Raw genomic sequence first — 23,764 nt, 5'->3', positions numbered from 1 at the left:
CGTTAGCCATCACTTTATAGAACTTTGCTGTTAGTCCATCCGGTCCCGGTGCTTTCCCCAATTTCATTGATTGGATGGCCTCTTTTATTTCTTCCTCTGTCACTTCTCTGTTTAAATTTTCTTTCCATTCCTCTGACATCGTTGGTAGTTTCATTTTCTCCAAGTATTCCTCTATTGAAACCCTGTTCACGTCTTTTTTCTGGTACAGTTTTGCATAAAATTTATAGAAGGCTTTACTGATGGCTATTTGGTCCAATAATATTCTATCTTCCTCTTGGATTTTAATTATAGTTTTCTTCTCTTTTTTTCTTTTTCAGTTGCCAAGCTAAGTATTTTCCGGGTTTATTTGCACCTTCAAATGTTTTTTGGTTCATTTTTTTCAAATTCCACTCCAATTCTTTGTTGTTCATTGCCATCAATTGCTCCTGCAATATTTTTATATCCTGATATATTCGCTTCTTCCCTGGTCTTTTCTTAAGTTGCATCTCTTTGGCTTTAATTTTTTCCATTATTTCCTTTCTTTTTTCTTCTTTTCTCCTTCTATGTCTTCCGTTTAAGTCCATCAGTATTCCTCTAATTACCGCTTTATAAGTGTCCCATACCTTATGAGTTGACACATCCTTATTTATGTTGTATTGTATAAAGAACTTGGTCTCCTTTTGCAGCAACACCATATTGTCGTCTATCTGCAGCAAGTCTTCATTTATCCTCCATCCTCTTTTTTTAATATTTTTTCCGAATCTCCACATAATTGGGTTATGATCTGAGCTTACCTTAGGCATAATCTCCACATCTCTAGTCCACAACGTCAATTCTTTGGAAGCCCAGATCATATCAATTCTTGATAATGTAAAATGTCTTGCAGAATAAAAAGTATATTGTCTATTTTTAGGATTTTGTCTCTTCCATACATCTTCCAGACATTCCTGCTCCTTAATCGCAAAAAATGACTTTGGCAAGAGTCCTCTTTTTTTCTGTGCAATTTTAGATTTCTTATCTTCTTCCAAGCTTGTAACTCCGTTAAAGTCACCCGCCAAGATTATTTGGTCATAAGGCAACTCATCTAATTGTCCTTGCAAATCCTTTAAAAAGTTTTCTTTTGAGCCATTCGGTGCATAGATTCCAATCACCAAAATCTTTTTTGAGTTCCAAGTTATTTCCACTGCTAGATATCTGGCTTCTACATCGCTTACAACTAGTTTTGGCTGTAGCTCCTCCTTTATGTACAGTGCAACTCCTCTCTTCTTCTTTTTGGAGGCAGCTGCAAATTCATTTCCCAATTTTGTCAGTTTTAAATACTTTTAAGTCCTGTTTTCTAATGTGTCTCTTGCAAGCATACTATATTGCATTTTTGTTTTAGAAGCCAATGGAAAATAGCCTTATGTTTACAAGGTGAATTTACTCCATTTACATTCCAAGATATAATTTTACACTCCCTGGTCACATTCTTGTACTTTTTGGTAAGTCTTTTTCATTGTCCCTAATAAAAACTTCCATTTCATGGCCAGATCTAATGTTCCTCCTTGTTCCACCAAATTCGAATGCCAGTCCTGCTGGTATTTCCCATCTATATCTGATTTTAAAGTCCTTTAACATTTGGACCAGCTCTCTGTATTTTTTCCGCTCCACCAACACCGATCTGGGCAGTTCTTTCATAATTCTCACCACCTTCCCATCGACTTCTAGTGGTTCTTGGAATTGTTTGTTTACAATTGTCTCTCTTATATTTCTAGTCGTAAATTGCACAATCATATCTCTTGGTAACTTCCTCTGTGCTGCAAATTTTGAATTAATTCTGTATGCCACGTCCAGGAGAGCTGCAATCTCCTCTTCCTCTCTTCCCAGGTAACCTGCCAAAATTTCTGAAATCTGTTCTTGGGCTGATTTTTCTGTAATCTCCGGAATTCCACGAATTCTAAGTTGTTTTTCCATTTGTTTACATTCAGCTACGGCCATTCTTCCCGTCATTCCTCTCATCTCTGTTCTCTGCACATCTACTAAGGTGTCAACTGTATTCTCTACTACATTTACTCTCTGCTGTGTAGCTTACAGTTCATTCTGTACTTGATCAATTTTCTTTGTGAGTTCTGCCATCTCCGATTTGAGTGCCTCTTTAAAGTCTTTGAAGTTCTCTTGCATCATTTCTTTAAGCTCTTTGTTTCTTTCTGAAACTTTTTTATCCAAGTTCTCCAGCATGGTTTGCCACTCCTTCTTTGACATCGTGGGGCTAGATCTACTTTGCTCCTACGAGTCTGCTCTTTTCCTCAACTCCGTGGCACTAATTTGCTCCTTTCTGTTAATTTTAAATGTCCCGATTCAGCTTATTTTTTAAAAGTTAATGCTTGCGCGGTCCAAAATGTCGGGCGTCCTTTCTCTATGGTTTTATATTGAAGTAATCACCCTTACCCTCCTCAAAGATGGCCTACTTCCGTTTTCTTTGAAGCCACAGCTTTGCCCTTCTTCAAGATGGCGACTTTCTACTTCCACTTTTAACAAACCGCTTCTCACCAATCTCTCTATGGTTTTGACGCACTTCCTGTTCCTCCTTTCTTCACGGCAGGTCTCATGATGTTAAAACTTTCTCACAGTTCGTTATCTCCTCTTAGCCGCAGGTATGTAAACAGTAATCAATTTTCCGCGTTTATTTCTCTTTATAATGTCACTTTTAAAAAATTTAACTTGCCGGAGTTCTCTCCTATATGTAACAAGTCCCTTGCAGTTTTTAAATTGTCTTTATCTCTTTACTCTTTTTTATAATCTGTCCCATATTGAGAGATAGCAATCTTTACCTCCTTAGACGTTTCTCTTGGGTTGTAATCGCTGCTTCAATCATCCGATCAATTCCAATTCCCTTCTTGGTTTACTGAAGCTTGGGCATGTAGGTCTTATGTCAGAAACTGACTCCAGAGCCGCTGCAGAGATTTTAGCAAACCTTTCTTCGGGTGGGACCTCAAGGGTGGAAGGGGGCTCGTTGCGTAGAACCCCCCTCACACCCGAGATCAACGCGCCCTCAGGTTCTTGAGCGTGCTTGCCTGTTCCCTGCCTGGGAACAGGGGGCTGCGGGCAGTTGGTGCCCCTCCAGCCTCCACAAACAATGGCACGGACAGCCCAGCTCTTTAAGCTGCGTTAGACCTCCATGAATCCCAAACTGGAAGACAGCATTCTGAAATCCAAAGAGCAATCAAACCCAGGATGAATCAAACAACCAAGGAAAAAACAGTCTCCTACAGGAAAAGTGTTTTTGCCATATATCAAAGGAATTACTGATCAGATGGGAAAGCTTATGAAAAAGCATAACCTTCAAGCAGTATTCAGACCCACCCGAAAAATACAACAGATGCTACGATCAGCAAAAGACAGTAGAGACCCCTTCACCTCTGCAGGAGTATACCGTATACCCTGCAACTGTGGGCAAGTTTACATCGGGACCACAAAGCGCAGCATCCAGACAAGAATAAAAGAACATGAAAGACACTGCAGACTTGGACAACCTGAAAAATCAGCAGTGGCTGAACATAGCCTAACTCAAACAGGGCACAGTATCTTATTCCAGGACACCAAAATACTGGACAACACTTCCAACTACTTTGTCAGACTGCACAGGGAAGCCATTGAAATTCACAAGCATAAGCAAAACTTCAACAGGAAAGAAGAAACCTTAAGAATGAACAGAGCATGGTTTCCAGTTCTGAAAAACACCAGGCTAACAAAACACTCTATACTCGACAATAGCCCTGCAGAGAAGATTAGCACATCAAGTACCAATCCATATGCAAAAGAATCTCCTCAGGATACAGTGAAGCCTCCCGCCATTAGCATTCCACACCCTGGGAAACTCTTACAGGATGACTCAGCTCAACCCCACCCCTCCTGAGTAGATATAAATGACCTGCCAACATCTTTTCCACACTGTGACACTGAGAGATCTCTGTCTTTTGGTGCTACACCTCTGAAGATGCCAGCCACAGCTGCTGGCGAAACATCAGGAACTACAATGCCAAGACCACGGCAGTACAGCCCGGAAAACCCACAACAACCATCGTTCTCCGGCCGTGAAAGCCTTCGACAATACATAGTGTTTAGAATGCTGGACTGTGAGACCCAAGTTTAATTTTTTACCTAGCCATAAAGTTCACCAGGTGACCCTGAGCCAGTCATACTCTCTCAGCCTAACCCTTCTCTATGGAGTGTTATGAGGATAACATGGGGAAGGGAGAATTGTGTATGCCATCCTGAGGAAGTGCTTTGAAGGAAGCCCAAGTCCAAAAACTTCCAAGTCCAAAAACAGGCCTATTTCAGCTCTTGGTAGCTTGCAGCAGAATGTATGAAATTCCATCTGAGATGATAAAGCAAATTCTGTATGTGGTGTTTGATCTCATTGAAGTCACCACTTGATGTTGTAGCCATCCATTGAGGAATATGTGAGCCAGTCCTAAAGCAGCCATGCAAGATAATGCTGTATGCCCAAGAGAGGAAGCAGGGCACCTTCCCCCGAGTAATCTTGCTGGGATCAGTAGTATCCAGGAAATACAGTTGCCAACTTTTAAAGTGGTCTCTTTAATTTCAGCTTGATCTGCAGCACGCACCAGGTGATGTTATTTCCCTCCATGCTATTTACATACATTAAGCCTCTACTAAAGGGCAAGAGCATTGTCCTCTAGTTCTCTTTTCAAATAGAAATATGAGTTAACTGTGATTTTCATAGAAAAACTGCACCATGGGGTGAGAAAAGCTGGCAGTTTTTCTGAGGCCACCTGATCTCATCAGTGCACATTAGTGGTGCATTCCCCAGTCTTTGCGGTCTTCCTTTTTTCCCTAGGGAATATAGCCTTCATATAAACTTAAGATGTAGCCTGCTCTATGCGAGAAACAATACAAATTATTTTCTGGTTGTTTGTATATTTGTTGACTGAAATACATTTAAAGGGGAGGGGCACTCAAAACTTTAATGCACATTATTTTTTTAGACATGAAGTAAATTTTTTGCTCACAGCACTGCACAGCTTAGAGGGAACATTGGTTGGCAGCCTGTGAAACTGTTCCAAAACTGAAAGCATATGTTCCTGTGCTGATGTACTTCTAGTTAGCTGCCTTGCAGCAGCATTCTAAACTAACTGAAGTTTCCTAACACTCTTCAAAGGTAGCCCCTCGCAGACCACAGAGCAGTGATCAGAGCATGGATAATTGTGGCCAAGTCTTACTTTTCCAAGAAGGGATGCTGTTGGCAAATCAACCAAAGTTGATTAAAGACACCACCTGAGTGTCCATTTGTAGCAATGGATCTAACAGCCAGAATAGGCTAAGTCAAGAAACAGACTTTTCAGCATGAAGTCTCTCTGTACTATCTCAAACTTGAGCACTAGGTTTTGAAAAATACTATTAAATACAGCAGAAATTAGTTGCATTTTAATTTCTGAGGAGATGAGAGAGCACTTGAGGCACTGGGTCCATTGTGCTGGAACTGTGATTCTTATAGCACTTTCAGGACAGCTTTTCAGATTTATACCCACTTGTTTGGAGAGGTCTGTGTCTGGGTTGTCAAGAAAATAATAAGTCCTTAGGTTTTATAGTATTTCCAAATTATTTATTTGGAAATTATTATAAGAGATTAGCCACGGCAATATAGGGTTCAGTCCAAAGGTGCCCTTCTGTAAGTACAAGTGAAAGAAGGGGAGAAATTTTAAAAAAATCATACTATTAGTATGGATAGCTGAAAGTATTAGCAGTTCTGCACTCCTGTTTTCTCCAGAAGCTGTTGATACAATATTCCTATAATTGCAAAGCACCTTGTTTAAACATTCTTTAGTGATATTGCTGGCTAAATCAGTCTGCTCTGGGACTAGAGAAACTTCAGTAAGGTTATGTTTACTACTGCTGACAAAATCTATTCCCTTTGCTTTGTTAGTCTCCAGATCAGTAAATAACATTTTTAAAATGTCTTGGTCCACATCTGGTGTTTGAATAAAAACCATCATAAAATGTCAATGTAAATTATCATAAAATATAATACATCATAAAATGTAAAATGTAATACATTATAAAATGTAAATTAATACAGAAGGGTAGCTAAAATTGTACAGACCTCTGTAACTGCATGTTAGGGTATGAGAACCCTCCCAAAGCCTGAGAGCCACATGTGTACCATGTCCAAGTGTGCACTAGGGTGATGCCAGTGGCTGGAAATACTAGGCTGGCTTGGAGCAGTAGAACTAGTATCTGGGTGGGCTGGAACTTTGCCTCTGAGAGACTTATCCTGAGGAATAGTCTGAATGCCAAGATCCTAATTCTTCACACAGTCAGTCTGACTTTTGCAGGGAGGGTAGCATGGTGAACTTGCACCCTTCTCTCAGCCAGTCTCTTCTGGAAGCAGTGCTTCAGATTAAGACTGCAGTCCTGTGTATACTTGCTTGGTAGTAAGTCATACTGAACTCAGTAAGGGTCATTTGAGCAAATATGGATATAATTGGTCTGTACAGTTGTGCTCATAAACATACTACTCTTTGATGACTAAGCTCCTATTGTTCTACCAGTGCGTTCAAAAGGCTCCACTCTCGCGATTACTCAAAGGAATGGATCACCGTACCTGGATGTGAAAACATCACCACAACATATTGTGACTTTTCATCTTCTGTTTCCTTCAATGGAATTTTCTATCTCCATGTACGGACTATGAATAGACATTCCAAATCACCTTGGTCTGAAGAGTTACATTTTGAACCTTTATCAGAAAGTAAGTATCCCCTTTCCTTTTATCCCTCCCCCTGAAATGTGTAAGGTCTCTTCACTATTACGTATAATGCTGTTTGAGCATTTGTTCTTTTTTATAGTTTCTGTTCAGTTACAAATAACAATATTTCCTCCTGTATAGTTAAAAATCTTAGCAGTTTAAGCCTAAAGCACTTAAGAGTCTGAAAGAAGTGAGTTCAAAAGCTCCATTACTATGCAGCTTCTGTTTACTGCAATTGAACAGACCCCACTGAAGTGGACAGAAGTTATTCAGCAGTCAATCTTCATGTATTTCTCCATGAGACCTGGATGTACTCAGAACATCTATTGAGACTTAAAGTTCATGGATACAGAGCACATTGCAATAGATTAAGTCCCTCTCAAAAGGTTTATTAACACTGTAAATGAATCACTAAATAAATTATGCACAAGACATCATCTCTGCGTTAGAGATGGCACGAACCGAAATACGAACCAAAGTTCGTGACAAACCGGACCAGTTCATGGTTCGTGAACCAGCGGTTCGTCAAAGCCCATTTCTGATGAACCGCCACGAACTTTAAGCTGGTTCGTTTGGTTGGTTTTTTTGGTTCGTCACTGCAGACAGCCTGGCACTGATCAATCAGTTTCCCAGGCAACAGGGGATGGACTTCCTGCAGACCTTCTGCTGACCCGTAAGTGGCCTTCTGCTGGCCCGGAAGTGACGATTTGCTGACCTGGATGTGACATTTTCACGAACCAAACGAACCAGTTCATGAACTGGGGTAGGTTTGTGAGAGTTCGTGGTTCGTGAAATGCTACGAACCATGAACCGCACGGTTCATTTTTTTTCCGGTTCGTGCCCATCGCTACTCTGCATCTCTGCAGAGAACAAAAACTTGGCTAAGTATATAGTACAGTAATTCTTTGGTTTCACTGCCATTAAAATTTGGACTCTGCTGCTCAGAGCCAGTGCTGATTTCAGTAAATCCAGGCATGCTTTTATATAAAAACTCAGTGATTCAATCAAGTTATCGGAGAACGGACAAAATTTATGATTTGATGGTATGTTTTAGCTGCAATACCACATATTTAAACATTTCTGTTTGTAAACTTTTGCACTGCTTTTATTGGTTTTACTGCTGTAGGCTTTTATTATTTTAAAGCTACAGTTTTATTGTTCCATTGCTGGTTTGTGTGTGAATGTTGGTGATTGTAAGGGGTTGGTGAGCCTATATGCTGAGAGTTGCAGAATAAAGAGATAATAATTATCAATTACCATACTAATTTAAGTAGAGATTCGACAGTGTTTTTGGTAACTTATTAAACGTTTAAACAAAAATCATGCTGGAATTCAATTGTATAACATTTGTTTTTTAAAGATGAAATTGGCCCACCAAGTATCAAGGTTAATGCCAGTGAGGATTCACTTCATGTTTTAATTGTGCCACCTGGAGAATCGGAAAATACCTCAATCAGCAAACACTATATTTTTACTTACCATATTAGGTACTGGAATAATTCTTCATATGTCAAGGTAATGCTAATTCTAGAAACTATTTTTAATTAAAACATGAATGAGGAATCTTTATTAGAAACTTGTAATGCAAACCTATCGGTCTTGTGCTCTTGTCCCAGCCATCTCTGGTGCTTCGCATGCGTGATAAGCCCTCTATTTTTTTGCTGTCCTCCTGGAAAGTAGTAGGCCTGTTTATTATACAGGATTTTTTTCTTGTTAAAATTATTTCAACATTGAGCCCAAAATACAGGAATATTTTGCTTCATTAGATAGTTAATAGGTTCTCAGAATTTCCCCCATAGGAGATTTTATGGCACATTCCATCTGCAGAGTGGGCCATCCTCATAAGTTGTCCTGTTAGTAATACTACCCATGAATTTTTCATTGCTTAATGGTATGCACAGTAAGCCAGTTACCATCTATCATAATTTCCTGTAATACTGGAGTGCTCAGATGCTCAGACATTCTCCAGAGAGGGAATCCTCATAGGCATGTTTATCAATTAAAAAAACAAAACAAAACAGGGATCACAAAATTACAAGTAATACCCTTAGATGTGGGGCATGGCAGTACACACAAAAGTTCTTTTTTGTTCCTTTGTGTTAACAACACTTAATTTTTGCAATTCAGTACCTTTTGGAATACAAAGTAGACACAAAAACATTATTCTTTATTATTACTAATTCCATGACCATGAAACTAAAGCGCTTTCTATCATAGAAATAAATTATGAGTTGCATTTTATTAACCCTTTCCACTAAATTGGATCATGTAACTTTCTTCCACTAAGTCGTCCTTCAACAAAAAGACATTTTCTGATGAAGAATGGCTTCTTCTGATGGAGAGAGGCTTCTTCTGAAGAAAAGTCTCTGTTGAAGGAAAACTTGGTGGAAGGGAGTAATAAGATCCAGCCCTAGATGTGCTTCTCCCCAGCTACCGCAGACAGCTGAAACGAGCAAACCTGAAGGTTGTTTAACCGGCAGCTACACAGCAACTACCTGTACTGCTGCACTGGTTGGAGTACATGCAAACACAGCTGCTGCTCAGGGAGTGGTGTGCCAAGGGTTTGTCAGTTGCTGTTTGGCAGGAGGACTCTCCTGCCAAGCAGAATGTTCTAAGACTGGAGAGTTGGCAGCATATTGCTACTGTGTTTTCTGTGGCATTGCACAGTTCTAGGTAACACTCCAAGACAAAAATGTAATTGAAGGTAATCAACCCAAACTGTAATTAAAATGATATTTTGCTCATCTTTAAAGTTTTTAAATTTTGTTTATTGTACAGGATAAAATTGAAGAAAAATCAACATCATTCATAATTCCGAACTTGACTTTTTCAACTGTATACTGTTTAGAAGTACAAGCATCGTCTTATGTAAAAAGCAGCAAATTTAGCAATGTGACGTGTGTTACAACTTCCAGTGGTATGAGATGTTTAACATTTATTGGAAGGCACTGATCAGAAATTGTAATTTAATATATGTTCTCCACATTACCTCCTAACCCATACCAGACCTCATCAGACCTTGGAAGCTAAGCAGGGTAAGCCTTGGTTAGTAATTGGATGGGAGACTTCCAGAGAAGATCAGGGTTTGCAAGCAATGACAAACCACTTTTGTTAGTCTCTTGACTTGAAAACCCTAGCTGGGGTTGCCATGTCAGCTATGACTTGTTGGCACTTTCCACCACCACATAACTTCCTAGGAAAATGTGACATATATGTTTCCAGGAGTGGCGCCAGGGTTTTTGGCGCCCATGGCTGGCCGGTGGGCCGGGCACGCACGCATACCAGCCTGCGTGATGATGTCACGTGTGACGTCATCACGGACGCGCACACGAGCCGGCCCAATTGCTGCGGCGGGCAGCTGGGACGGCATGCAGGTGGCCTCCCAGCTCTCCCGCTGGGTTGCCCTGTGCCACCCCAGACACCTGCCCACGGCTGCTGCGCCCGGCCGGGGGCGTGTGCTGGTGGCAGCGGCAGCGCGGGGTAGGAAGCCAGTGCCTCCTCCGGCGCCCCTCCAGCACCCCGCACCCTGAGGCAACCTCCTACCTTGCCTCAATGGGTGCGCCGGCCCTGTACGTTTCCATGTTCTATGCTGACGTTCAGGTGAACTTCAGTACTCTTACAAAGAGTATGAAAAGGACTCAGCAGGAGTGCATTTCTTCACATCCACTGTTCCAGGAAGAAAACTATTAAATGTTGGATTTAATACAAAATTGTCATGAGGTGCCTGAAACCATTTTACTTTACTGTGTCTTTTATAGACAGTCAGTTTCAAAGATTTCTCATGAGGAAGTGATAAAGCTCTCACCTTTAAAATTTATTCTTAAACCTTTAAAAATATTTTTTCAATATCTAAATATCTTAATTCCTTTTTTGCTTTATAGGGAAATCATATCAAGCTAGTCTTGTCATCTTTATAATTTCTATTGTTGGTGGTATTATTGGCATTGGTGTCATCTATGCTGTCTGGTATATATGGAAGCGGATCCAATATGCATTCTTTCCTTCGTGCAATCTTCCGTCATTCATAGAGGTATTTATAGTTATTAATTAACTATCTTGTCTCAAATGATAAATTATGAGATGACTATCCTAGCTATCTCCGTTGTGGGTTTTCCAATGTGTGTGCAGAGCTCACAGTAAGCCCACATTATCCACAGTAATAATGTGTAAATTGAGAGAGATCCCCAAGTTTATCATAAAACAGACAAGCCATTGCATATTCAGATTGTTTACATGCACACCAGAGTTTCCATGCATTTAAGGAGCATATGAATTTTATTAAAACGGCATATATTTGCCTAGTGAATCTTTGAGAGTTTATTTTGGGGTATCTTTCTATCTCACTAATGCTAGGTAAAGGCAAGCATTTTTAAGTTTTAAAATAGCAAGTATAATGACTTGGAAAGGTATTTTTTCTTTACATTAACTAAAACTAACAGTGAAAATAAGAGATTAGGTTCCAGGTATTACATCTTACTTCCTTCTTGTTTTTCACCTCCTTCGGAGTGCTGTCTGGACGAATTCTTCATATCTATCTGTATTCAGTCCTAAAGAAAGAGTTTACATTTCAAACATTTAATGGTAGAACATCTATAATAACTTGTTTCTGTTTGTAGTATTTTCAAAATTAACTTTTTCAGATCTGTTTTTGTCATATAATTTTTTTTAAAGTTGTAAGACAAAATTTTAGCCACTTGTTTGATTGCACAATAGGATTGAGAACACAATTGGCAGTACCGGTCCAAGGGTTTTTGGCACTGTAGACAAATTACTTTGGCACCACTCCTCCTCCCATATTCAAAAACAAGAAGCCAAGAATAAAGGTTTACATTTATTTAGCTGCTATTCACAGTGAACAATGTAAAAAATAAGGTTTTCTTTGTTACTTTTCATTAATCTGTAGGGGCTAGGTTGAGAGTCAGTTTTGGCTAAAAAGCAGGATACAGTTCTAATATCTAGCTCAATATTCTGTACAGTGTTTCAGACCCCATTTATTTCAGCAGAGCATTGAGTTGAGAAATTCAATTTTTATCTAGGAGATAGTATTGAATTCCCACCACCCTCCACCCCAATTCTCTGGTGTGTTCTGGCTCACTTCATTTATAAAGTGGGACTAAGAGAGGCCTACCCTGCAAGGCTCTTGTAAATTTGATTTTGTAGTAATACTTGGTTCTTGTAAGCCATTGCCACACATCGTCATCCAAGATTGTGCGTAGGGCCAGCCCATATATGGCTGAACATTCTATCCAGGTTATTTGCAAGCAAAACAAGTTACATTTACACCTCTCCCTGTCCCACCGCAGGAAGTGATGAGGAATGTTTGCTTTTGCAGCTGCACCCCAGTAACAAGAGATTACGCTCCTCCCTCTCTATCCTCATCCCCCCACAAATCCCAAATCCTGCTTCATCCAATAGCTGTTCCCCAATGTTTGCAGAGTCAGGGAAGTAGTTGCTGGACAACCCACTCTTTGCCCTTCTCTGCTGGCATGATGGCACTATTCCAGCAGCTCCAACATGCCCATCCCATCTGAAGGGAGCCCAGCAGTGCTGCTTACCACTTGCAAGTCCACAGTTCATCTGGTGATAGCAGCCTATGGTGGAATGCACCTGGTCTTTACCCACAGATGGAGTCCATGGATGACCGTGTGCTGCTAGAGCCTCAGGGAGGGAATTCTGCTAGAGCCTCAGGGTGCGAGGGAAGGAAAGAACAGTGCCTCAGTACCAAACCCAATTGGCTTGGTTTTACCTGGGCAGGTTCAGCTGACATGCTCAAGTGTAGTACCCACTCTGTTCCTTGTTTGAACCTCATTGTATGTTCAGCTGCAGGCACCAGCTGGCATCTAAATGCAGTATATAAAGAGAGAAAAGACTCACAGGAGCCACTATTCAAAACCCATTTGAATATATAATCACAATCAAATATATTAATGCATTTACTATTCAATGTTATTGATCACAGTCAAAAGTATTAATGCATTTACTACTCAATATTATAAAGCATATATGAGCTATTCAATAAAGTTAGTCCAGGGTTTCCATCGTGTATATATGTGTGTTCTTTGGCCACGAGGAACAGCAGAATCTTCACAAAGTCTTCTTAAACGAAAAATTACCAGGTGGAACAGGTTCCAAAGCAAATTAGAAATTAGCCACGCCTAATCTGGGGCCAGCTAAACTCAGATTTCGTCCCCTTCTCCTGCGCAGGAGAAGATACAACTGCTGCCGTCCAGGTGCTGGGGGAAAAAACAAGCGTCTTTGCCAATTGAAATTGAATAATAGTGAATGGAACAGTTATGAACCACGCCCCTGAAGAAGGGGACGAAATCTGAGTTTAGCCGGCCCCAGATTGGGCGTGGCTAATTTCTAATTTGCTTTGGAACCTGTTCCACCTGGTAATTTTTCGTTTAAGAAGACTTTGTGAAGATTCTGCTGTTCCTCGTGGCCAAAGAACACACATATATACACGATGGAAACCCTAGACTAACTTTATTGAATAGCTCATATATGCTTTATAATATTGAGTAGTAAATGCATTAATACTTTTGACTGTGATCAATAACATTGAATAGTAAATGCATTAATATATTTGATTGTGATTATATATTCAAATGGGTTTTGAATAGTGGCTCCTGTGAGTCTTTTCTCTCTTTATATACAGTTTTGAACAGGAGCAGCCTCTTTCTTTTCTTTGCGGCATCTAAATGCAAACATGGCCAGGCTGAGCGAAAGAGGAGGGCGGCTGTGAAGTATGGCTTGGAGCCCAGAGGAAGACCTTTGCATGGTGCCTTTTGGTGCGTCTCAAAATCTGGTGCTCTAGTCTGGCCAGCCCTGAGGATTAGATCCAAGGGCTCTTTTCTGCAAAATGAATGAATTTTGATGGATTTAGAAGGGCCAACCTTTGCTTAAGAGGGCACTGTTTTTCATGAATGAGCTGCTTGAAATCAAATTCTTTCATTATCACATCAAAGCCAGCAATTGCAGCCTTGAATTTTCAGGCTGACCTCATCCTACTATGTAAAAGGCAAACCGTATTGCCAACGACTCACTTTTTATCCTGGCGAATGCACACTGAGGGGTCTGCAAGTGCTGCCCTACCAGGGCCCCACAGCAGCCTCCCTGCCACCTGCCTCAGGCTTCTGAGGTTCCGCAGAGGTGGCACAACAGCATGGTCTGGTGAGAGGCCTTGCCGTCACAGTGGCAGTGGGGAAGCCCATCAAGCCGCACTGTGGAGGTGGAAAAAAGGCCCTGTGCAACACCACAGCCCAGCATGGTGCACCACACTGACAGTGAGAGGGCTGCAGCAAGGGGGCTCCTCACCACCTCCATGGTCTTGGGAGGGCTGCGCGGACCTCTGAGGAGCAGTGGAGGTGGCAGGGAGGTGCAGTGCAATAAGGCGAAACAGCCCTCGTAAGGCTCCTGCCACTGTCGCTGCCTCCTCCAGCTCCAGGGCTACCGCCGCCGCTGACCAAGAGCAGCGAGCAATGGTAGTGCTGCGGGTCACTGGGGAAGTTTGGAAGGAAGAAATAAAGCTGAAGAGGGGATTGGAACACCTGGTGGATGGCCGGGGCCAGCAAGAGACGGGCAGGACCCAGGCTCAGAGCACCAAGCAAGCCAGGCAGGAGATGAGGAAAAAGGGGATGGAGAAGGAGGGGAAGCTGCAGAAGAGAGAGCAGAGGAGGAGTCAAAAGACCAGGGTGGGCTCACACACCCCACACACATCCACATAGAGCCCCTCATCCAAACCCATGCCCACCCGTGTGCACTCACACCCACCCACCGGCACTTTGCACTCACTCACACACACACACAGGCAGGCATGCAGAGGCATGGAGCAGCACCGCCACTGTCATGCTGAGCAGATTCAGGGACTCAGCCACCATAGTAGTAATGACACCAGCCTCATTGTCTTTCCCCCTAAATCCACAGTGAGTGCCGAAGCATTTTGTTTCGCTTTTCTATTGGCCTGCTGAGTGTCGTTGTTGTGTCACCATGGCAGTTCCCTGCCCATCATTGGGGACTTCATAAGAAGAAGGGCTCTTACTACTACGCCCAAAGGCAGAGGGAGGGGAAAAGAGGAAAGCCTCAGTGAGTGTAGGTGTGTGTGGGTGTGCATCTCGCTGTGTGTTAATTTTGCAGCTCCTCATCTTGGCACTTCCACTTCTCTTCCTGTCTTGATGGGATTGGAAATGGAAAGAGCCTCTTTCTTTTTAAGGTTTCAGAATGTCTCAGAGCAGAAAGGAGAAGACCTTAGAACGGAAATGGGCGCAGCTTTGGCTGAATGTTTAGGAGAACCACAAGAGGAGATTGCTAAGGAAATTGATTTAATGTATAGAGTTAATTCAACTTATGCAAAAAATAACAATATACCAAGAGAAGTACACATCTAGTTTGCAAGAAGAGCAATAAGTGATCGTATTTTGAGAACACTACGGGATAAATCTTTTAAGAAACAGGACAGAGAGATAACAGTGCTGAAAGAGGTGCCATGGAAGATAAAGCAAAAGTGAAAAGAATATAAGCCTTTAACAGACAAATTAAGGGAAGATTTAATCTCCTTTCGATGGCTAACCCCGGAGGGGGTTAGCTTTAATTATAAAGGACAGAGATTCAAAATTGACTCGATCCACAAGATGGAGAATTTCCTGGAAAGATGTAGGAAGAAACGTAAGGAAAGAGAGGGCAAGAAAAACATATTGAACATACAAGATGGACCAGAAAAAGATGAACCTCAACGCAAGACTACTCAGTGGCATCAGAGGAAGAGGCTGGATCGTCATCATCAAAAGCTGCAAGCTCTAAACCGAAAGCGCATAGAGCAAGAAGAAATAAAGAAGATAGTGACAAAGAACAAGCATAATGGAAGGAAAGCCTATAAGAATTTTTTCAACCAACATTAATGGACTAAATTCACCAGAAAAAAGAAGAAAAAACCTTTACACAATTAAAAATGTTGAATGTGGACATTATTTGCCTACAGGAAACCCATATAAGAAAGAGAGACCAACATCATTTAATATGTAAAAAACTTGGATCTGCATTTGTTACAGCGGAGTTGGTTAAAAAAAGAGGTATAGTAGCCTATATAAGGGAAGAATTGAAACCAAATTTGATTTACACAGCTGAAGATGGTAGAATACTACTGGTAGAGATCTTGATTGGGGAAAAGGAGATCCTACTTGCACCAAATGATCACCAAGAAAATTTTTATCAGAATCTGACTGTGTTGGCAAGATTTGATTATATGGACATATGTCTAATAGGAGATTTTAATACTGTATTCGACCATGACCTTGACAGGAAAACAACAAAGAAATGTAAGAGTTCAAAAGGACTACTCCCAAGATCCTTTCGTAGATTGGCAGAAGAATATAAACTGATTGATGCCTGGAGAACAAGAAATCCATCAGGAAGAGACTATACATTTTATTCAGACTATCACAAAGCTTGGTCCGGAATAGATATGTGTTGGATTTCTGCAAGCCTATTACAAGAACTTAAAGACATTTATATACTTCCCAGGACATAAATGGACACAAAATTTAGGATATAGTATTGATCCAATGCAACGGAATAAGATATGGAAAGTGAATGTTAAAATAACCAAGTCAGTGGCATTTAAAGAGAACTTGTATAAGATATTCCATAGATGGTGTTTAACACTGGATACACTTGCTAAAATGTATAAAAATGTATCTGATAAGTTATAACTGTTGGAAGTGTGAGAAACATAGGGGAACATTTTATCATATGTGGTGGTCTTGCAAAGAGGTACATAAATTTTGGGTAATGGTTCATAGACTTTTACAAACATTTTTACAGATTGCAATTCCATTGAAACCTGAAATATTTTTGTTAAACTGTGTACCAGAAGATTTGGACAAAGATCAGAAATATTTTATTATACATATAGCAAGAATTCTACTAGCGTTTTAATGGGAAAGACCAGTAATACCCCAGCAGGAGGAGCTAATAGCGAAGATAATGGAGAATGCATAACTAGACAAATGGAAGAAGACTTTGCTGCACCATGGACCCCTTTTTACAACTGGATGAAAAACAAATATAAAGATTCAAATGTAGTAATTATATGAAGGCAATATTGTAATTTTTTACTAATAATCACAGTTAAGTGATGAGCAGTGTGGCAAATGTAGATAAGCAGAATGCTGTTTCAAGCAGAATGTATGATATTTTTATCTCTTGTTTCCCCCCTTTCCCCTACCCCTAATGGAAAAACTAATAAAAAGTACTATAAAAAAATAACTCAAAAGTTATTTTTGTTCTCATTACAAGTTTTTTTGTTCTCATTGCTTTCTGTGTTTTTCTCTCCATTTACAGAAGACTGGAGGAAAAGATCTGAGCAGTTCCTATTTAATATCTTCAGAAGAATCAACAGAAAAATGTGTTCTTGTAATTGAAAATAGCATTCCAGCTGAAATTAACCAAATGAACTCTAAGGAACACAGACAATCAGAACAGAGCTGTCGGGACTCAGGAAACTATTCTAATGATGATGATATTTCTGGAAGTAAAGAATCGCATGAAATTAAAGAAGAAGGAGCATTATGACTCGGACAGTGGATAGAAGCCCCAAGAAAAGAGGGGCAGTATAGTTTTCACCTTAGTAATTATTTATAATCATTTTTATTATTGCTGTTCTCTTTTCTTAAAAAAGACTTTATGCTAGAAAGCAGACTGAAAGTTGGCTCTGGTGCCAAAGATTTATTATGTACTGCTATCAGGAAAATGGCTGAAACAGAGGATTGTTTTTTAATTTTGAGTTCTCTATGTAAAGGTATCATGAGAACTTCGCTAAAGTATTTATGAGTTTAAGTGTTTTGAAATACAAAGAGCAGCTGGAAAAATCATAGTAAACTTAGCCTGTATACCTACAACTACAAGAGTTACTTTTTACAATATAAACTGTGAATACTACTAATGCCTTCTAGCTATAGCCAGGGCCGGCGCACCCATAGAGGCCAGGTAGGCGGTGGCCTCAGGCACAAGGGCCCTGGAGAGGTGCCGGAGGGGGTGTTGGGGGCAGAGGCGCGCGCTGCGGAGCTGGCATGGCTGGCCCGCAGCTGCTGCAGCCAGCCAGCCCCGTGCCGCTGCCGCTGCCACACGCCTCCAGCCGGGCGCAGCAGCCACGAGCCGCTGCCGGGGCAGCGTGCAGAGTGTGGAGCAGCCTCCGCCCACCACCCCAGCCATCTGCCGGTGAATGCCCCAGGTTACGCTGCGCGATGACATCATTGCGCGATGATGTCTTCGCGCAGTCCGTGGCGTGCGCACACTGCACGCACGCACGGGCGGGGGTTGCCACGGGCGCCAGAGACCCTGGCGCCGGCAGTGGCTATAGCAAAGAATAACAGTCTAATAACAGGCTATATACGCCTCTAAAAAGTACTGATATGAAAGCCTCTCCAGTTTTTCTCAGAGGAGGCCACAAATGTACACAAACATTGGTGATGTTGTTGACTGTGTTGTTCAGAGCACAATTTAATCACAGCGACAGTAGTGCCTTCTAGGAGTTGGTGTTCATTGTTAATTTAACCCTGTATAAGATTGGTCATTTCTTTCTTACAGACAACTAAGCCAAAAGTAGCAGGTAATGAATAGTGCTGTGAGAGATAGTCAATACTTCTACCACGAAAAAATCTTTTGAAAGTTAAGTGAAAATTATAAAGAAAGCCTTCAAGGCTTTATAATATTTTTATAAATTTACAGTGACTATAATGGATACCTGCAGCTTGTACTTGCAAGTACAATTTTATGAATGTTACAATAGATAACAGGGTATTTATTAGTACACATTTTCAGTCTCTTTTCTAGTATAGGAAAAACAGCCTCATCTTCAACAGGAGACTATTTCTTAAGTAAAACCTGAAATTCAAGTGTGAAAATAATTGGAAACCAAGTTTCAGGGAAGGACTTTGTAATGACATAATATACCTCTGCTTAGTTTTCTGTGCTGTTGAGTGAGGAAGAAAATCAGTCCTCAGATGAAAACAATCACTTATTTCAAAGACAATCAGGAAACACTGCTAGTGAAATCTAAATAATTTGTAGGAAAGCATTGACAGTATTTTCTCCATGCTTCTCATAAGAAAATAAGAATTGCCTTGCTTGATCAGACCAGTGGTCCATCTAGTCCCTTTCCTAATAATCTCCAGCATTATTTGCCTTTTTCCACACTGCTGAACACTGTCAGTTTCATCAAGCTATCTGTTACTACTCCAAGATCTCTTTGCCATTTTCTGAGTCAACACTTTCATTGTAGTTCTTGATTACCACTGCCCACCTTGCTTCTGGGGTAGTGCTCTTTAGACATGTACAAGGGACAGTATAGTGTAGTTATCCAGTGTGAACCCCTAATGTTCATCTTCTGCTTCTGTCCTTTTGCATCAAATGTTGATAGTGAAATCTGGACTCCTAAAGCAGCTGCTTGTATATGCCTGATTTTTTTTTGTCTCTTGGAAGGCCAGCTGAAGTGAAGAGGAGTTGTCTGTACAAGACAATGTCTGTTTACAGGTGCAGTAGAATAGAAGGAGATGAGCACGTTTTGACCTCTAATTCTCATTTAACCTAAGTTTTAGGACTGTAGCATTGCCTCAGATCACTCAAAAAACATAAATTCACACAAATGGTCTGTTCTTTTTAAAAAGTATTTTTGTAAAAATACCAAGAAATTTTATCTTACAAAATTGAGAAAGACAAATAAATGTGAAATTATAGTAAAATATGGAACAAAAATGCGTGCAGATAGTTATGTAGATTAAGTGAGAGAACCTTCGAAGGCCATGGTGGCTTTTGTGTGTATGTCAGTGAAAGGGCCATTTTGCATTTGTCTCCCCCTTGCACATTATGGTGTTTGCTATGGAGATGGGTGCTACACATACACGAAATATCTTTCCTGTAATATGTGAATGAGTACAAGAAGGTAAATATTAAACATCTGCATGTCTGAAAGATTCTGACACGTTTAGGAGTGGATATGTTTTTGCATATAGATTGGTAACAATGAGAAATAGTAGTGCCCAAGCCAAATTGCCACTCCAGAAAATAGTAAAGCATCATCTTTAAAAATTGTGTAGCCTAACAGAGGTATTGAGATGATGCTGTGGTATCCTAAGCAGAGTTTTACTATTATTAATAACATCATTTATAGTCCACTTTTGTCACTGAAACTCAAGGCAGATTACATGGGGTATATCTACATGATCAATGGCTGGGACATTCAATAAGCAATGCAATATGGTAAAGATTGCTTATGTTTCAGCATTGTATCTACTCTGTATTGGATTTCTGCTTGTTTTTACATTTCTGCAATTTGACATGACATATTAAACAATGTGGAAACTACTCAATAGGAACATATTTATGGCAACAGATAGTACACAGTAGTATAGTCTACTGTCCTATCTCTCTTCAAACCATCACTCAAATCTTACAGCACAGCCTTATTACCTGTGTAAAAAAAGGCCTCCTGAATAATTCAGTTTTGCACAGTTTGAAGAAAGCGAGGAGAGTAGGAGTTTTCCTGACCTCTTCAGGCAGACTGTTTCATAAGACAGGGGTCACTTCAGAGAATGCCTGTGTACTGGCAGCTATTGATTTTACCTATTTACAGGGTGGCACCTACAGGAAGTCCTGTTCTGATTAGTGAAGCTGCCATGTCTGACCATAGGGAGAAAAGCATTTATGTAGATATGAGGGATCAAGGCCATGAAGGGCTTTGTATGTGAAAGCCAAAACCTTGAATTGAGACCAGTAACTGATGGGTAGTCAATGGAATATCTGGATCTGGATTTCAGTAAAGCTGAACTTTTGATAAGGTCCCCCATGACATTCTGATGGGCAAACTGGAAGACTGTGGAGTGGACTATAGGACAGTTTGGTGGATAGGGAACTGGTTGGAGGACCGCACTCAAAGAGTGGTAGTCAACGGCGTTTCATCAGATTGGAGGGAGGTGTCCAGTGGGGTGCCGCAGGGCTCAGTTTGGGGCCCGGTACTTTTCAATATTTTTGTCAATGATCTGGATGAAGGAGTGGAAGGGCTGTTCATTAAATTTGCTGATGATACCAAATTGGGAGGGGTAGCAAACACCCAAGAAGATAGAATTAAAATTCAACAAGACCTGAATACTCTGGAGAAGTGGGCAGCTGTGAATAGGATGCAATTCAACAAAGACAAGTGCACAGTATTACATCTGGGCCACAAAAATGGGAAGCACAAATACTGGATGGGGGATACACTTCTGGGCAGTAGTATATGTGGAAGAGATCTTGGGGTAAGAGTGGACTGTAAACTGAATATGAGCAGTCAGTGTGATGCGGTGGCAAAAAAGGCTAATTCAGTCTTGGGTTGTATCAAAGGGTCCATAGCATCGAAATCGCAGGAGGTCATAGCCCCTCTCTATACTGCCTTGGTCAGGCCACACCTGGAGTATTGTGTGCAGTTCTGGAGGCCTCACTTCAAAAAGGATGTGGACAAAATCGAGAGGGTGCAGAGGAGAGCGACAAGGATGATCGGGTCTGGAGACTGAGCCCTACGAGGAAAGGCTGAGGGCCTTGGGAATGTTTAGTTTGGAGAAGAGGAGGTTGAGGGGGGACATGATTGCTCTCTTTAAATATTTGAAAGGCTGTCGTTTGGAGGAGGGCAAGGAGCTGTTCCAGTTGGCAGCAGAGGGTAGGACCTGAAGCAATGGGTTTAAATTACATGCACAAAGGTACTGGCTGGATATTAGGAAAAACTTTTTCACGGTCAGAGTAGTTCAAAAGTGGAATCAGCTGCCTAGGGAGGTGGTGAGCTCCCCCTCACTGGCAGTTTTCAAGAAGAGGCTGGATGAATACTTGTCAGAGATGCTTTAGGCTGATCCTGCACTGGGCAGGGGGTTGGACTAGATGGTCTGTATGGCCCCTTCCAACTCTATGATTCTATGATATGAATGACTGCAGAATGGGAGCAATATGCATGCTCCACCTAGCTTCTAGTAATAATTGATCTGTAATGTTCTGCAAATTGACTTTGAGGGGAGACCTGTGTAGAGTGTATTACAGTAGGCTAGTCTCAGTGTTGTCATACCATGGATCCTGATGGCCAGATCAACCATGTAAAGGTAGGGGACCATCTTCCAGGCTAGACTGAGTTTGTAGAAGGCAATTTTTTGCAGCTGCCTTAACCTGCTTTTGAGCATCATTTCTGTCTTGTTTGGGTTCATTTTCAGTTTGTTTGCTTACAGCCAATTGACCACTCAAGACTCCTGCTATATCGGGATTTGGATAGCAAGAGATAGAGTTGTGTGTCATCTGCATATTGATGGCATCCAACTCCATAACTATGAATGATTTCTCCTTTAAGGCTGTACATAGAGGTTGGATAAAATGAGGCATAAGATTATGCCCTTTGGAACCCTGCAAGATACTCTCCGTGCGGAAGATAGCTGGTCTCCAACAGCAACCCTTTGAGTCCATTCTGTAAGCAATGACTTAAACTAGTCCAAGGCACATCCTCTGATACCTGCTTCTGCCTCCAACACTTCAACAGGATGGCATGATCTACTATAGTTGCAACTCTGCTTAGGATGGCACGGTCAAACTAGTCCTGAGCCAGTTTTACATTTTCTTTGAAGGATCTGAGACCACATTAAGTATTCATCATATTGCCACTCACTGTGATTATAGATGTTCCCAGGAGATCGACAAGAAATTCATCAAATATGAAACCTGTAATAGTAAAACTCCTGTTATATTTGGCTGACATTTTCAGAGACTAAAAAGTAAGCAAAAAAGCCAATGGTGCAATAGGAAAAAGATTGTTAATTCAGATTAAAATTCCCTATATGTTTTGCCAAGGAGGCTTTTTCAGGGCAGTCTTATTTGTCTTTTGATACTCTTTCAATGAGAATGCAAGCTCAGTAGTAGAACATCAAAAGACAAATGAGATTCTCCTGAAGAAGCCTCTATGGCATAAATTTTAATCTGATTAAACAAATATTTTTTCCTACATGCACTATTGGCTTTTTTGCCTGCTTTTATTATTTCTATGATTGGTGTAGCCCTCTTTCTTTTCTCCTTAACTGGCAGTTTCATCTAACTGAAGCTGCTAGTCGGACCAGCAGCAAACAAATTATACAAGATCTCTGCATTAAATGGCATTATGCATAGTATATTTCTGTCTGCATTTTGTAAATAGTGCAAGGTGTTTGGATGTGGAGTACCTAGTTCAAAATGTTGATGAGCCTTTCAGGCCAGTGATTAATCTTGAGTAAATTTTCCTGAACTACACTTAATTGTTCTGAAGAATATAATTAAAGATGTGTTATTACAAATTACACTGGCCATTTGGAAAAGGAATATAAACCCCACAGGGATTTTGGTTTTTGTCAGTAGCATTTGTGTTTGGTTACAATATGCTCTATTTTTTACATTTATGTCAATTTTATTTGCTAAAAAATCATATTCACAAATAAATAATGCTGGATCTAATCAGCTCTACTGTAATCTGTTTTAGGCATTCTGATCCCTATAATTTCTTATATAAGATGCATAACTTTCTTTTTGTCAGTAACAAAATGAACCACCTCTTTTGAAATGTGTGTGTGTGTGCTGTCAAGTCGCCTCCAACCTATGGCAACCCTACGAATGAAAGATCTCCGAAATGTTCTATCATTAACAGACTTGCTCAGATCTTGCAAACAGGAGGACGTGGCTTCTTTTATTGAATCAAGCCATCTCGTTTTAGGTCTTCCTCTTTTTTACTTTTCCTAGCATTATTAACTTTTCCAGAGAATCTTGTCTTCTCATAATGTGACCAAAGTACATTAGCCTCAGTTTTGTCATTTTAGCTTCTAGGGAGAATTCAGGCTTGATTTGATCTAGTACCCACTTACTTGTCTTTTTGGCTGTCCATGGTATCCACAGAACTCTCCTCCAGCACTACATTTCAAATGAATCAATTCCTGTCAACTTTCTTCACTGTCCAACTTTCACATCCATACATCATAATGGGGAATACCAATGTTTGGATTATCTTTTGAA

The 23,764-nt window shown here is 40.7% G+C and overlaps 1 protein-coding gene across 1 annotated transcript in view; it reads left to right on the top strand.

Annotated features, from left to right (window-relative positions):
- The window catches only part of IFNAR1 (interferon alpha and beta receptor subunit 1), a 45,634-nt gene extending 25,936 nt beyond the window's left edge, over window positions 1-19,698 (top strand). Inside the window, exons 7-11 of the mRNA XM_054973608.1 lie at window positions 6,531-6,730; window positions 8,088-8,242; window positions 9,506-9,644; window positions 10,609-10,757; window positions 17,066-19,698. Coding sequence (XP_054829583.1) covers window positions 6,531-6,730; window positions 8,088-8,242; window positions 9,506-9,644; window positions 10,609-10,757; window positions 17,066-17,296 — 874 coding nt within the window. The 3' untranslated portion in view covers window positions 17,297-19,698. The remainder of the gene's footprint in view (window positions 1-6,530; window positions 6,731-8,087; window positions 8,243-9,505; window positions 9,645-10,608; window positions 10,758-17,065) is intronic.
- Window positions 19,699-23,764: the final 4,066 nt, after the last annotated feature.

This window comes from Eublepharis macularius, chromosome 3 (assembly GCF_028583425.1).
Source record: "Eublepharis macularius isolate TG4126 chromosome 3, MPM_Emac_v1.0, whole genome shotgun sequence".
NCBI classification, from domain to species: Eukaryota; Metazoa; Chordata; class Lepidosauria; order Squamata; family Eublepharidae; genus Eublepharis; species Eublepharis macularius.
The sequence above is the reverse complement of the archived record's forward strand: the minus strand, read 5'-3'. Positions and strand labels throughout refer to the sequence as shown.